General features: G+C 40.7%; 1 protein-coding gene across 1 annotated transcript in view; it reads left to right on the plus strand.

The window, feature by feature from the left end:
* The first annotated feature begins 1,006 nt into the window (after nt 1-1,006).
* LOC124788714 overlaps nt 1,007-17,573 on the plus strand; it is a 321,758-nt gene continuing 305,191 nt past the window's right edge. Inside the window, exon 1 of the mRNA XM_047255991.1 lies at nt 1,007-1,018. Within this exon, the coding sequence (XP_047111947.1) occupies nt 1,007-1,018 (12 nt within the window). The remainder of the gene's footprint in view (nt 1,019-17,573) is intronic.

Genomic DNA, 17,573 nt, shown 5'->3' on the forward strand with positions numbered 1-17,573 from the left:
TTGTAAGCTGCACCATATTAAATATATCACAAAGCGTTTGAAAAATGGTCCAAAAATGATGAGTCCTTATCAGAATTATATTTATCTTTGTAAAGCATTTGCATACGTCACGATGGACAATTTTACAACATTCGAAATCACACCCAAGAGAAAAAAAAGTGCAATTCTCTTTAGCATGTCTTACATTTAATTTTCTTGCATTCATCTGTTGCCACTTCGCATTTCATCATCATACTTGCTGAATGCATAGAACTGACTGCTATTTGCATCTCTCTGCTTTTGTGAATTTTCGAAAATACTCAGATGACAAGGAATGATTTTTAATTGAGAATAAGCGACATCATCTTGAAACAGTTTTCCCTTATAAATAAGTTATGATGCGTGACAAGTACTCTTGGATTAAGTGAAATTTAGTTAAGAAAATAGGGCAGCTGAGATTTATATACACATTGGCGACTACCGACTGTCATTTTTAAGATACTTAATCTCCATAAGTTTGCCACTTACTTACTGACACTCCACTCACGCTTCCATTTTTCTGTGTTAGCTCTTTTCTTTGATTGCGAAATTGAGAATCACTCTCTTAATGAAAATGCTCCAGGTAGAAGTTAATGCTTGTAAGATGTTTATCTTTCGTTGGTTTTCCGGTCAGCGTGGATAAAATTCAGCTTCCTGCCATCCATTTGCTCTAAATGTAATTACGTCCGCCACTAAATTTCCCCCGGAACAGAAAAAGTTTCTGCTTGCCTCTTAACTTCTTCTCGCTGCTTGACAATTAATTTTTATGCTCTCATCGTAACGCTGGTCGTAGGCGGTCCAGAATATTTTTTCCTCCACCCCGCACGCTCGGCGTTAACACAGACTAGCTTTTAATTTATGTTGTTCTTCCACTCCCTCTAATTGAATCCAAAAGCAATATTCAATTCAGCAGAGGAAAGTTAATTAACGCAACGCTAGTAACAGCCCTCAGCAGCCATTTCATGCCAGATGGCTGCAGTAACCCGCCATGTTGAAACAGGTAAGTCCTGCTACACCTGGAGAAAAAGCTAAGCGAGATGTATGCTCACACACGCTATGTCGAAGTAATCTGTTGGACGGATAGGTAATGAAGCTTTTAGAAAGCTTATTCCATTTCAATTTAAAGTTGTACGCTTTCCGGATTTTCCAACCATTACCCCATTATTTATATCTGTGCCAACTACGTTATAGTATATTTGATCGAATTATGCTTCCTTTCTCATAAAGTAAAATTAAATATTTGACAATGTATCACTACACCCAGTCAAGAGACACGAATCGCCATTCTTTCCGAAGGCAAATAAGAATCCTTTATTAATTGTCTCAACGAAGTCTGGAAATGATGTTGCTGTCAATTTATATTTTGCCCATATAATGAATTTGAAGAGATACTATGAGAGTTAAACAAAATGCTGGTTATTAGCACGAAAAAGAAGTAATGGATGAGTGCAAAAGCGCTACCTCACTGTTTCGTTCCTATGAAACTGTACTTCTGCTCATGTACTGTTGTCTGAGCTCTAATGATCAGGCTCAACTCCAAGTAGTTTCAGACAAATGATTAGCATATTCAGTAGCAATTGCTTGGGTTTCGTTTCGTGCGATCACCAATTCTTCATTTGGTGTCATGGATTTACATTTTCTGAATGTTAAGCCTTGGAACTACTGTATTATACTTCAGCATACATGTTTAAGCGTAACCCAAGACTCACTAGGTGCTTTGTAACTGGATCATATTTCAAAATACAGAGACTTCAGAGTGCTACATTACAAAGAAATCTTGACCTGCAATAGTGAGTGATAACCACCTTCGTAATTTATACGTAACACTTAGATGTACCTAATTCCACTCAATAAATAAGGCCTCCCTCCCATGAAACATACACCTTGCCGTTGGTGAGGAGGCTTGCGTGCCTCAGCGATAAAGATAGTCGTACCGTAGGTGCAACCACAACGGAGGGGTATATGTTGAGAGGAAAGACAAACGTATGGTTCCTGAAGAGGGGCAGCGGCCTTTTCAGTAGTTGCAGGGGCAACAGTCTGGATGATTAACTGATCTGGCCTTGTAACACTAACCAAAACGGCCTTGCTGGGCTGGTACTCGAAACGGCTGAAAGCAAGGGGAAACTACGGCCGTAATTTTTCCCGAGGGCATGCAGCTTTACTGTATGGATGATGGCGTCATCTTGGGTAAAGTATTCCGGAGATAAAATAGTCCCCCATTCGGATCTCCGGGCGGGGACTACACAGGACGACGTCGTTGTCAGGAAAAAGAAAACTAGCGTTCTACGGATCGTAGCGTGGAATGTCAGATCCCTTAATCGGGCAGGTAGGTTAGAAAATTTAAAAAGAGAAATGGATAGGTTAAAGTTCGATATAGTGGGAATTAGTGAAGTTCGGTGGCAGGAGGAAAAAGACTTTTGGTCAGGTGAATACAGAGTTATAAATACAAAATCAAATAGGGGTAATGCAGGAGTAGGTTTAATAATGAATAAAAAAATAGGAGTGCGGGTAAGCTACTACAAACAGCATAGTGAACACATTATTGTGGCCAAGATAGACACGAAGCCCACGCCTACGACAGAAGTACAAGTTCATATGCCAACTAGCTCTGCAGATGATGAAGAAATTGATGAAATGTATGATGAGATAAAATAAATTATTCAGGTAGTAAAGGGAGACGAAAGTTTAAAAGTCATGGGTGACTGGAATTCGGCAGTAGGAAAAGGGAGAGAAGGAAACATAGTAGATGAATATGGATTGGGGATGAGAAATGGAAGAGGAACCCGTCTGGTAGAATTTTGCACAGAGCATGACTTAATCATAGCTAACACTTGGTTCAAGAATCATAAAATAAGGTTGTATACATGGAAGAATCGTGGAGATAATAGAAGGTATCAGATAGATTATATAATGCTAATACAGAGATTAAGCAACCAGGTTTTAAATTGACAGACATTTCCAGGGGCAGATGTGGACTCTGACCACAATCTATTGGTTATGAACTGCAGATTAAAACTGAAGAATTGCAAAAAGGTGGGAATCTAAGGCGATGGGACCTGCATAAATTGACTAAACCAGAGGTTGTACAGAGTTTCAGGGAGAGCATAACCGAACAATAGACAAGAATGGGGGAAAGAAATACAGTAGAAGAACGGGTAGCTCTGAGGGATGAAGTAGTGACGGCAGCAGAGGATCAAGTAGGTAAAAAGACGAGGGCTCGTAGAAATCCTTGGGTGACTGAAGAAATATTGAATTTAATTGACGAAAGGAGAAAATATAAAAATGCAGTAAATGAAGCAGGCAAAAAGGAATACAAACGTCTCAAAAATAAGATCGACAGGAAGTGCAAAATGGCTAATCAGGCATGGCTAGAGGACAAATGTAAGGATGTAGAGGCTTATTTCACTAGGGGTAAGATACATACTGCCTACAGGAAAATTAAAGAGACCTTGGGAGAAAAGACAACCTCTTGTATGAATATCATGAGCTGGGATGGAAACAAAGTTCTAAGCAAAGAAGGGAAAGCAGAAAGGTCGAAGGAGTATATGGAGGTTTGATAGAGCACTGAAAGACCTAGGTCGAAACAAGGCCCCGGGAGTAGACAACATTCCATTAGAACTACTGATAGCCTTGGGAGAGCCAGTCCTGACAAAAATCTACCATCTGGTGAGCAAAATGTATGAGACAGGCCAAATACCCTCAGACTTCAAGAAGAATATAATAATTCCAATCCCAAAGAAAGCAGGCGTGACAGATGTGAAAATTACCGAACTATCAGTTTATTAAGTCACGGCTGCAAAATACTAACGCGAATTCTTTACAGACGAATGGAAAAACTAGTAGAAGCCGGCCTCGGGGAAGATCAGTTTGGATTCCGTAGAAATATTGGAACACCTGAGGCAATACTGACCCTACGACTTATTATAGAAGCTAGATTAAGAAAAGGCAAACCTACGTTTCTAGCATTTGTAGACTTAGAGAAAGCTTTTGACAATGTCGACTGGGATACTCTTTTTCTAATTAAGAAGGTGCAGGTGTAAAATACTGGGAGCGAAAGGCTATTTGCAATTTGTACAGAAACCAGATGGCAGTTATAAGAGGCGAGGGACATGAAAGGGAAGCAGTGGTTGAGAAGGGAGTGAGACAGGGTTGTAGCCTCTCCCCGATGTTGTTCAATCTGTATATTGAGCAAGCAGTAAAATAAACAAAAGAAAAACTCGGAGTAGGCATTAAAATCCATGGAGAAGAAATAAAAACTTTAAGGTTCGCCGATGACATTGTAATTCAGTCAGAGACAGCAAAGGACTTGGAAGAGCAGTTGGACGGAATGGACAGTGTCTTGAAATGCGGATATAATATGAACATTAACAAAAGCAAAACGAGGGTAGTAGAATCTAGTCTAATTAAGTCGTGTGATGCTGAGGGAATTAGATTGGAAAATGAGATACTTAAAGTTGTAAAGGAGTTTTGCTATTTGGGGAGCAAAATAACTGATGATGGTCGAAGTAGAGGGGATATAAAATGTAGACTGGCAATGGCAAGGAAAGCGTTTCCGAAGAAGTGAAATTTGTTAACGTCAAGTATAGATTTAAGTGTCAGGAAGTCGTTTGCGATAGTATTTGTGTGGAGTGTAGCCATGTATGGAAGTGAAACATGGACAATAAATAGTTTGGACAAGGAGAGAATAGAAGCTTTCAAAATGTGGTGCTACAGAAGAATGCTGAAGATTAGATGGGTAGATCACATAACTAACGAGGAGGTACTGAATAGGATTGGGGAGAAGAGAAGTTTGTGGCACAACTTGACTAGAAGAAGGGATCGGTTGGTAGGACATGTTCTGAGGCATCAAGGGATCACCAATTTAGTATTGGAGGGCAGAGTGGAGGGTAAAAATCGTAGAGGGAGACGAAGAGATGAATACACTAAGCAGATTCAGAAGGATGTAGGCTGCAGTACGTACTGGGAGATGAAGAAGCTTGCACAGGATAGAGTAGCATGGAGAGCTGCATCAAACCAGTCTCAGGACTGAAGACCACAACAACAACAACAAATAAATCCTATTGGTCAGTGTCCGACACATTTTGCGAAGAATCGTATTATCTATATGAAATTTATGTCCTGAAACAATCTGGGGTGGGGGGAGGGCACATACAGTAATCTGTGTTATTTATCACAAATTTTAATCTCCTTGATCGCAAAAAAAAAAATGGTTCAAATGGCTCTGAGCAGTATGAGACTTAACTTCTGAGGTCATCAGTCCCCTAGAATTAGAACTACTTAAACCTAACTAACCTAACGACATCACACACATCCATGCCCGAGGCAGGATTCGTGCTTGCGACCGTAGTGGTCGCGCGGTTGCAGACTGTAGCGCCTAGAACCACTCGGTCACGACGGGCGGCCCTTGATGGCAATGCAAGGCAATATCAACAAGATGAAAACAGGAATCCGCTGACTACCAACTATCTTTAGATTATGCTTACGTTGTAATTGGTACCTAAGTAAAGGTTTAATCACAACAACATCGCAGATAATCGTAGTTTGGCAACATTCTTTATTGTCAGTGTCAATAAATACTCACGGAGTGAATTTAGTGCCAGACTAACGATTATCCTCATAAAATTCCATTTCACATATTTTGTTTCTAATGAACATCAAATCAACGCTTTCTGGTCCCAATGAACGTCATATGAAACGAACTATAAACTAAGAGGCTTTGCTCTATTATAGAAAATGAAACTACCTTCCAGTAAGTCAGAGAGAAATCACCTGACTATTCTTTGGAAAAAACTTATAAATTCCAATTTACTTAGAAAAGAACGAAAAAGAGGAAATAGACTGCCTTTGAATTTGTATGATGATACACAGTACTTAGAAGCAATAGAGCAATACACCGCCAACTAGAATATTATAAGTCCAGAGATAAGTAATAGTACAAATATTAAACAATAACTATTTTGTTCTAGAGCAGCGTATCTTACTCTTTTGGATAAGTAGATCACCGCTAATATTCACTTTTATATGGAAGACCACATTTTTTCCATAGTATGTTTTAATGCAACATTCTGTAAATGAGTTATTTGTAACAAATATGAAAATCGCTTCATATAGTAGTTAATTATTTACAGCGAAAATTGGCCTCAAAAGTAACCCAAAAGTTCTTGATCTTAGGTTTAAAATAACTTAATCAACTAGATACGTGGTATTGGTTTTAATTTTGACAGATATATTTAATATACGCTTTAGGGATAACAGTTGATTTCTTGCGAGAGCTTAGGCATCAAGTTGACTGCGGTATTTACTTATAAAACAGTTACGCACATATATGTAGTGGCAAATGGTAAAAGAACCGAAATGGCCTTTTGAAACGGTACAGGTTATACATCTTTTAACTAGACAAGAGTTCTGATAACAGCGCTAGTTTAAATTTTTATTGTAACAATAAATCAGATGTCAGTTAGATATAAGTTTGGTATTCTTCTGCTGAGATGGCCTTAGGTTATTTGTTGACAATAAATGAGTTTTTAATCCAAAGTTCCTTTTCATATTTAATCTGCTATTTTTTGGAAAACACTGGTTAAAAGATAACGCAGTCTTATTAATTGACGGTGTCAAGTTCCTACCGACTATCCAAGCGAGGGTTACTTTTCTTATTATTCTAATTCTTCTTCTTTCTCTGCCAAGCGAGGAGTAGCCATTATAGTCTGTTCCAGTCCAGCTATCTATTTCTTGTCCTTCCAAACTCTTTCTACCGGCGAGATATTATTTCATCTCTTGGTCACTTGTTGAGGATAATCTAAGGAGTCATTCGCAATACATGCTCTTTCTAAGCATGCTTTCGCCACATTATTTACTCAGTTAGTGGCTGTCCCCCAGGTCTTTCCATATTTCTTCATTTCTTGATATTTATTCTCTTATACAACTTTACACAGATCTGAGGATCTTCATTTCCGATGTTTCAAGTTGTTTTAATGCCTTCTGATCTCATTATACAACTTTGTGCTCAACTAGGACTGTAGACTGCGGCGGGACTTTACAAAATGCCATTTCGGTTTCTATTCTCGTTTCATCTTTCAACATTTTTCTTATTGTGCCACATATACTTTGTCAAAGATTAATTTTCTTATTTATGTCTTTCTTTTCTTCAAATCTTATGTTACATCCCAGATACTACAGTTGGGACAACTGTTCTATTATTAAGTTACTGATAAAAACTAATTCCGCCTGAACAGGCCATAAAGTGTCAACGCTACGGACCTGCCGCCCTGTCATCCTCAGCCCACGGGCGTCACTGGATGCGGCTAAGGAGGGGTATGTGGTCAGCACACCGCTCTCCCGGCCATATGTCAGTTTACGAGACCGTTAAGTTACTAATGATTTTTTCGATTTCTATGGGTACTTGCCCAAAAAGACCATTGATTATATTGGGGTATCAGGTTATAATGTAGGTTTGTATTGTTTAATCTATGTATTGCTATTTGTAATTCATCTTCTCTGTCCTTTACGATTACCTGGTCGTCGGGAAGAGCATACTTAAACACTTATCTGCCCAGTTCTTATACCTTGCTATATCACTGCCACCACCTGAAAGGTTGTGGTATATCGTCAAAGAATTGTTGTTTCTTACGCTTCGGAACCAAAGAGATACAGGAGGTGGTAAACAAAAGGTACTGTAACGTATACTTACTTCTTACTTACATATTTACATATTTACATTTACTTACATATTTACATTATCCAGTGGAGCCAGAGGTTCCCCTTCAACTGGCTTCTAGTAATTGCTTTCTGTTGCCAAACACCCTCTGTTCCGATCTGCTTCAAGTCCTAGCTGATGCCGTCTCATCACATTTTTGTTCATTTACTTGATGGTTTTCTTTCGCGAGGAGTCAAATTCATAGGTTTCAGAGGGCATCGATGTTTCTCCCTCCGAGTGACGTGACTTGCCCATACAAATCACTTGTTTCTCATCACTCCATAAATATCTTGGCTGTATAGACCTCATTGAGGTCAGAATCATGCCGGATTCTCCATTCCCCGGTTATCTCATCTTCCACCAAATCATATGTTTTCCTCAAGACTTCCTGCTCGAAAATGAGATGAACTATATTTTCGCAATCATAACAATCATAGAGCTGGAGTTTAAAATTCATTGGCACTCTCCTAGATTTAAAAAGCTGACTGAGACCGAAGTATGCTCGGTTTGCGGCTTAGGTATTAACTTTGAAGTGTACTTCATACGACGCACCCTCTGTAAAGATCACACCCACGTATTTAAAATCATGAACCCTTTTCTAGGATCGTGTTCTGACTAACAGTGGTTGCAGTAAGTCACTTGAACTGCACTCCGCAGATACTAGGTCTTGAGCAGAACTCATGTACCACACTGAAAATTTTCCGTCATTCCCACAGGGCAAGGGCACCATGAACACGGCTTTCCAATACTAACAACCGTGTTGAATGTCGAGAATAATCATGTTATTTTGCCAACATTGGGCACCAAGATTTTCTTCAAAGGAGTATTTGTTGAGCAGCTTCTCGGGAAGCAACAACGACTCTTCACACGGAAACATTCCCCAATATCTACCGGCTATTTTTATCGACAACTCCGTCTTCATGCTGAAAGAACCTCTTTTCTGGATGACAAGAAATTTTGAACAAACCTATAGGGCTGTGGTTCCTATCCTGGTGGTAATTGTTTTGTGAGGGCTAAAATGAAATTCTCTAAAGGGCAAAAACGAAAGGATTCAATTACGTCTCACGCACGAAAGTAAACTTCTTCAAACGATAACTGCTGCTATCAATTTCTTGTAAGACTGTCGTACTGATTCCATAAGTTGGCAATGATTTCATTTTTTCTTTCAAATTCTACGAAGGACGTTAAATAAGCAATACAATACAGTTTCCTTCTGAAAGCAGGTTGGTCTTATTCAGGATTCCAATACACTACATCCTTTTCGATACGGAACTCTAATTTTCGACATAATCTCCATTCAATGCGACGGCCTTACACCACCTGACTAGGAGGGTAACCCCCCTATCATTCACATACTGCTTCCCGTGAAGTGCATCCTCAATTGAGCTTTCATTGCTCCTTATGGTCTTCCGATAGGCAGCGAAGAACCCAGCGGTGATACACTTTGGAGTACCCCAACTGATGGACGAGTGTGTCAGCAATACCAACAGAGACGTCCAGTTGTGCGGCAAGGTGTTTGATTGTGGTCCGTCGATCACCTAAAGTGGGAGTGACTGCATGTTCCAACAGTGCAGGAGACATTGCTGTGTGCGGCTGACCAACATGTGGGAGATCGGACAGGTTTGCGTGATCTCGCTGCCATGAGTACAGATACCTCGACCAACGATCCACCGTACTTTTGTTCACTGGCAGGGCTCCGTAGACATTCTGCAAGCGCCTGTGAATATCTGTGATACTCTGGTGTTCCGCTAAAAGAAACTCAAAGGCAGTTATGTACTTGGAATCTCATCTATTATAGACGCCATTTTGAAGACTCCATATAGCACCGCCAGTTATCGGAACTTCATGGAACTACAGGGGCTGAAGCGGGAATATTCCACAATGTCCCACGACAAATTTCACATTTTTCTCAATTAAAACTGACACAAAGAAAAATGTGTTTCATTACTTATTGAACGATCCTCGTAGCATTAATACGCTGCTGAAAGTGGTGAAGGTTACACCTTGTGAAACGAATGTGGAAATGGCTTCTCCGAGTAGTACAGATTTCTCGCAATGGATCATAAACTGCTTGAGTATTCACTCACTTCACTAGATAAATCAAGTGACTGACGATCAACAACAACTATATAATTGCTACTATACTGCTGTGCAGCTATATTATTATTATTATTATTATTATTATTATTATTATTATTACTGTCGAGAGTAGTAGTAGTAGTAGTGGTCGCCGTCAGACACAGAGAATTGGCAGCCTGCAGTATTCTTGCTTTTGCCAGTCGTAAGAAGTCCAACAATCAAGTGATTTACAAACAGTAGGCACGTATGTGGAATTGTTTCATTTTGTATGGGAGTGCAGGGTGTGTCGCTAGAGGACGAGTGGTGCAAAGTCAGCGTGGATAGTTAGCTTTCTTTTCTGAGAAGAGCCTGTTGGTAGCATTCGCGATAAATAGAGAATTGCTTCACCCATTTTATTAAAAAATGTTCTCAGATATAAGCAGGATTTATTAGTCCATGGTTTAATAAATCCCCTACAAAAACTAAATATCATTTGCCTTTCATTATTTTGAAAATAAAAGTATTTAAAGACAATTTTTTAATTGTAAAAGGAATGTTAATGAAGCTGTGTTAAAGTGGTTGTGGGAGAGGGGGGGAGCACCTGCTACATCTGGTTCCATTCGGAGGAAATGCTCTCAGAAATTCTGCGAACCACTGCTATATGGGGTAGCGTGACAGCGTGAAATTAAAGCAAAAACAAAGGAGTGTCAGATTTGAACGGTCGCGGCGCCGAATGTCGTCAGCGTAGCCGGCCGCTTCCGCTCGAACGAGCGCGTCGGGCGCGAGCGGGCCCCGCACCAGTCGATCCCTCGCTCCTGTCGACCGTGCACCGAGTCGAGGAGAAGCCGGAGCCGGCTTATGCGACCGGCGATGTCATATCCGCTGCTGCCTTCCTCTACAGAGGTTCCTCCTCGCGACCAGTCGCTCTCCCGGTTTCTTTCTCCCAGTTCCTCCTCCTCCTCCACGTCTTCTTTGGCTCGCCCACTATGAAGCGGGGGGAAACAGCCATCTTTGTAAGACACGGCGGGATTTCCGAGCAAGAAAGAACCGGATTACTGTTGCAGTAAAGGACGTCGTCCTCTCGAGGATAATATTACGAGGACAAGAACGAAATCAGAGAACTGCGAAACTACTTTGGGAGATGAGTGTTACAGTACCAAACTGGCCACTGTTCCAGAAATTCACGGACACAAGCCTTTGCACAATACGAACTAAACTATAAAATTAAGTGTATTCCACAGTAAGATATCACTGAGGATAATGCAAAACCATACTTTGACATTCCGGGAAAGCTTCTAGATGAAATGTTTTATCACTCCATCGACCACTTTGTCGTGAAGTGTCCAATGCTTTGAGTTTGTGATTAGTGCTCGCACGATAATTAATGTTGTCATGGGTTAGTAAAGAACGAAAAAGAGACCGTGACGGCAATAAAACAGTGGCACCCTGATCAGGGAACTGCCGACGCAATTCCCAGAGGTTTTTATTGTGTTTATTAATTGCTTTTCCCCGTAACCTGGTAAAGACGTGTTACAAATTTCAGTTTTATGTTTGTGTTGGTCACTAGTACTTTGCCAATGTGTTACATTTAGTTCATTAGTACATTATCCCTTGAATTGGTAGTGTTGGCCTTAAAACAACATTGATTCACATTAGCTAAGGCAAGTACAATAAATTTCTGACGCATTATAACTGGTGGTTTTGTTCTCTCTCTCTCTCTCTTTCTCTTTCTCTCTCTTAATCTTATTGTGAATCAGAGAAGACTCAGTTCACATTTATACAACACATCTGGATACATTGACATTTACGTAATGTAAAACTAAGTGCTGTTTTAGCCACTGAAAGCATTTAATTGCTTACAACCAACGTTCGATACTTTTAAATGGTTTATAATATGTGTAATATTTCATAACATTTAAGATTACACATTTACTAAAAAAACTAAAAATGGTAGCTTAATTTTTTCTCCAAATGTTAAAGCAGTGTCAATTAAAGGATTAAAAATGTCGGTTAGTGAGGTAAAACTGAATTAGTAGCAAAAGACAAGAAATCACAATCAAAGCATTTTTGGAGAAACGCTTAAAAGAATTGAATTAAGAATGAGACAAATCTAAAACACAACATATTTATAATTTCGTTTAACTTACACTGCTATTGATAAATATGTGTACATTACACAAAGCGAAACAATATCCTGTAGAAAAGATATTTCTTATACAAACTGCTGTCTTAATACTCCACGGCAACGCTTTCCCTCTATTCCTTCTATTCTTACTACCGTCAGTATATCCCGTTCAGCGCTTAAGCCTACCTCCTGTCGATAACAGTAAAACGCTTACCTACATGGCCAAGTGAAGGGTCCCTCTCCAATCTGTTTGTCCCGTGGACTGGCAATTGCTTGGAGAACATTTATTCGTTAATTAATTTATTTCTGTCTCACTGCACTACACTTCCCATTACTTCACAATTCTGTCACTTGTCCCAGTCTTAATTCCCTAGAGTTGTGCTATTACCATGGTCACAGTCAGCTCTGTTCGTTTTTATTTCTGTGTGAATGAGAATATACACAGAAGAGCCAAGAAACTAGTACACAAGCCTTAATATCATGTGTGTGTGTGTGTGTGTGTGTGTGTGTGTGTGTGTGTGTGTGTGTGGTTTGAGGTTTTCGGACGCTAAACAGCGTGGTCATCAGCGCCCAAACGCATAGAAACAGGAACACATGCGGTGAAGGGACGAAGCGAACAAGGAGAACGGCTAAAGGACACAGACCTGACTCAGTTCCAAATTCTCACATACAGAGGCAAAACAAGACGAGAATAAGCACACTAAAAAAGGAAAGGAAACACAAGGAAAAGAGAACAGAAATCGAAGTGAAACAAGTAGGTAGTCGTGACTTAATATCATGTAGGCGCCCCTCCCATGCACGCAGAAGTGGCAGGAACCGACTAATGTCTCAAGTACTGCCGGAGAGAATTGACACCATTAATCTTGCAGGGCTGTCCATAAATCCGTAAGAGAACGAGGGGGTGTAGATCTCTTCTGAACAGCACGTTGTAAGGCATCCCAGATATGGTCAATAATGTTCATCACTCGGGAGTTTGGTGCCGGCGCAATTGTTTAAATATCGCAAGAGTGTTCCTAGAGCCACAGTGCAGCAATTCTGTAAATGTTGGGTGTCACATTGTCCTACGGGAATTTCCCACGTCTGTCGGAATGCACAGTGGAATTGAATGGATGCAGGTGATCCGACAGGATGCTCCTGTATGTGTGACATGTCAGAGTCATATCTAGACGAATCAGGGTCCCATATCACTCCAACTGCACACGCCCCACACCATTACAGAGCCTCCACCAGCTTGAACAGTCCCCTGCTGAAATGCGGGGCCCATGGATTCATGCGGGGCCCATGTATTCATGCGGTTGTCTCCATACCCGTACACGTCCACCCGCTCGGTAGAATCTGAAACGAGACTCGTCCGACCAGGCAACATGTTGAGACATCAACAGACCATTGTCGGTGTTGACGGGCCCAGGAGACGTGCACAGCTTAGTGTCGTGCAGTCATCAAGAGTACACGAGTGGGCTTTCAGCTCCGGAAGCCCGTATCGATGATGTTTCGTTGAATTGTTCGCACGTTGACACTTGCTGATGGCCCAGCATTGAAATCTGCAGCGATTTGCGAGAGAGCTGCACTTCTGTCACGTTGACCGATTCTCTTCAGTCGTCGTTGGTCTCGTTCTTGCAGGATCTTTTTCTGGCCGCAGCGATGTCGTAAATTTGATATTTTACCGGATTCCTGATATTCACGATGTACTCGTGAAATGATCGTTCGGGAAAATCCCCACTGCATCGCTACTCCGGAGATGCCGTGCCCCATCCCTCGTGTGCCGACTATGACACCACTTTCAAACTCACTTAAATCTTGATAACCTGCCACTGTAGCAGCAGTAACCGATCTAACAACGGCGCCAGTCACTTGTTTTACATAGGCGCTGCCGACAGCAGCGCCGTACGCTGTCTGTTTACGTATCTCTGTATTTAAATACGCATGGCTACATCAGTTTCTTTGGAGGTCCAGTGTATAATCAACGTAGTTAAATACCGGCAATCACAGATACTGATTCATATTTCATTTACCGCCAGGGATTAATTTATTCTGGTTTGATTTCAGATTTTTCATTCGGGTTTTGTATTAGTTATGAGACAGCTTGGAAGAAACGGGCGCCTGAAAAATTCCTTTCTCTTTATACCTATGTGAACTGTGGTACTCATATACTACTTTTAATGGGAACACCTCTGTTTAAATATGGATGCTTAATAATTTCCTTAGCGAGTGATTTTCTTAATGTTTCTCATGGGGAGTGGTCTGTTCACCGTGCATGCCACCAGGTTCAGATCTATTTGTTGTCACAATGGTACGCAAAACGCTCAGAGATAGTCTCACATCTTCAAGCTGAGGGATTTTTAAAATTTTCTTAATTTTTAATTTTTCGTGTTTTTAAGCTGGATGTTGTATGACGAACGCCTGTCACTCTTTATGTTCCTTAAATCGTAAAAACAGATCCAACGATTGCAATAGCCAAAATAATATAATAAATATATTAAGCGTTCTAGAGCTTTTATTCACAAAATATTCGTAAAAATTGCGGACTTGTACAGGAAATTCATTTCCAGTGTTATTAAATATCTCATTCCTGTTGCCTTAATGCTTCCAGATATTCCTTGATTTCTTCTTTACAGTCTGTATCAGTTGCGTTCATATGCACATACAGGCAAATGAGAAGAATGTCCAGTATTATCAAAAGGCCTTATCCTGTCTGCCACAGTAGCTACATACTCCAGGACGTACAAAGTGTGCGACCACATCCTGATCCCAGAACTCATAATAATAGAAATTATTTTCTCGTTGTAAGTTACACTATATTTTAATTTCATCTGGAAGCTGCAGATATTGTTATTCGCAATTCTATTCGTGGTTGTGGTTGTTTTGTAAGACTTTTAAGCTAAATGGTCCCGAAAATTGTTTCTCAGCCAGCATAATGCTTGTATATCTGTATATAACTTTGCTAGTGATAGCTTATTTGTGCAGTCTGGGTCTGCAGTTTCGTAGTTCTGACAGTTTCCTTTTTAGCAATATGTTATGCCTGTAAACAACCGAAAAAATCTGTAGGAAAAGCCGAGTGGACAATTTGAATCACGCTCTTTCCAAATGTGAACCCACCACGCTGGGAGACTGTGCACATTATTGTCTCTTTACAGATCTATTAGTGTATTGTTAATACGTAAAGTGTAACAGGTTTTTTAGAGCAAATCAGTGAATTTGAATCACCTACACAGTGTGACCACCACAGTAGGAAAGCGTGTAGCTATCATTTACAGCAATTCACATCTCCTTTTCACTATCTTACTTCAACACCTCTTCCTCAAACTTCCTTACATTCACTGACGCTTTATTTCGGTGCAGGGTTGCCCAGTTTGACACTTACGCCCAGATTTGACATCGCATGACAAATGGGTTACTTACCCAACAGACTAACTTTTATGAAATCTTTTTGAAAACTAATTACCTCACATTTATAAAATGCATTGTTCTTTTATATAGTAAAAATATTTCGCTATTAACCGACAAGTTGTCCTACATATAAATACAGAAAATTCACCATTCGTTGTTTCGCATTTCTTGAACACAAAACACGGGATCCATTCATTTCCATACTGTAAGTAAATGTTTGCCCGTGGTGCATTAATATTTTTTGCCGAACCGGAAAATAAATGCAAATGTTATGAATGGCTAAAAAATGTATTTCCGCTGCGGTAGTGGCATACGTCCGTACTCCATTAAGCAAACAGTCCAGTGCGTTTCAGATAGCTCCGTTTGGCAGTGCGGAAACGCATTTATGTTTTCACGCTATAAACACATGCAAATCTGAATACAAGAGCAGAAATATCTCAGCATTTTTGCTGGATCTCTTGCCACATTCTGGTTGCTACAAGTACATGAGTTGTTTTGTGTCCTGTATGAAATATAGATAAATACTAACGCCACACATCGCGAGTATACCAATGTTCTTCATCCAAGATTCTTTTCTGTATTTTGCGTTGTGAAGAAACTATGAAGTCTCAAAGCTCGCTATTAACGCGTCATAAGACTAATTAATCTACATCTACATCTACATTGATACTCCGCAAGCCACCCAACGGTGCGTGGCGGAGGGCACCCCACATGCCACTGTCATTACCTCCCTTTCCCGTTCCAGTCGCGTATGGTTCGCGGGAAGAACGACTGTCTGAAAGCCTCCGTGCGCGCTCTAATCTCTCTAATTTTACATTCGTGATCTCCTCGGGAAGTATAAGTAGGGGGAAGCAATATATTCGATACCTCATCCAGAAACGCACCCTCTCGAAACCTGGCGAGCAAGCTACACCGCGATGCAGAGCGCCTCTCTTGCAGAGTCTGCCACTTGAGTTTATTAAACATCTCCGCAACGCTATCACGGTTACCAAATAACCCAGTGACGAAACGCGCCGCTCTTCTTTGGATCTTCTCTATCTCCTCCGTCAACCCGACCTGGCACGGATCCCACACTGATGAGCAATACTCAAGTATAGGTCGAACGAGCGTTTTGTAAGCCACCTCCTTTGTTGATGGACTACATTTTCTAAGCACTCTCCCAATGAATCTCAACCTGGTACCCGCCTTACCAACAATTAATTTTATATGATCATTCCACTTCAAATCGTTCCGCACGCATACTCCCAGATATTTTACAGAAGTAACTGCTACCAGTGTTAGTTCCGCTATCATATAATCATACAATAAAGGATCCTTCTTTCTATGTATTCGCAATATATTACATTTGTCTATGTTAAGGGTCAATTGCCACTCCCTGCACCAAGTGCCTATCCGCTGCAGATCTTCCTGTATTTCGCTACAATTTTCTAATGCAGCAACTTCTCTGTATACTACAGCATCATCCGCGAAAAGCCGCATGGAACTTCCGACACTATCTACTAAGTCATTTATATATATTGTGAAAAGCAATGGTCCCATAACACTCCCCTGTGGCACGCCAGAGGTTACTTTAACGTCTGTAGACGTCTCTCCATTGATAACAACATGCTGTGTTCTGTTTGCTAAAAACTCTTCAATCCAGCCACACAGCTGGTCTGATATTCCGTAGGCTCTTACTTTGTTTATCAGGCGACAGTGCGGAACTGTATCGAACGCCTTCCGGAAGTCAAGAAAAATAGCATCTACCTGGGAGCCTGTATCTAATATTTTCTGGGTCTCATGAACAAATAAGGCGAGTTGGGTCTCACACGATCGCTGTTTCCGGAATCCATGTTGATTCCTACATAGTAGATTCTGGGTTTCCAGAAATGACATGATACGCGAGCAAAAAACATGTTCTAAAATTCTACAAGAGATCGACGTAAGAGATATAGGTCTATAGTTTTGCGCATCTGCTCGACGACCCTTCTTGAAGACTGGGACTATCTGTGCTCTTTTCCAATCATTTGGAACCCTCCGTTCCTCTAGAGACTTGCGGTACACGGCTGTTAGAAGGGGAGCAAGTTCTTTCGCGTACTCTGTGTAGAATCGAATTGGTATCCCGTCAGGTCCAGTGGACTTTCCTCTATTGAGTGATTCCAGTTGCTTTTCTATGAATTAATGAATGCGAAGTGGCCGTAATTTACTGCTTTCCGACGTTGGGGACGTAAAGAAGTGCTACTCGTTGACCTTAAGAGAGGAAGCACGTTTCTCTTCCACACTCAAAGTTTTACGTCCCACACTTACTACAGC

This window comes from Schistocerca piceifrons, chromosome 3 (genome assembly GCF_021461385.2).
Source record: "Schistocerca piceifrons isolate TAMUIC-IGC-003096 chromosome 3, iqSchPice1.1, whole genome shotgun sequence".
Lineage (NCBI taxonomy): Eukaryota > Metazoa > Arthropoda > Insecta > Orthoptera > Acrididae > Schistocerca > Schistocerca piceifrons.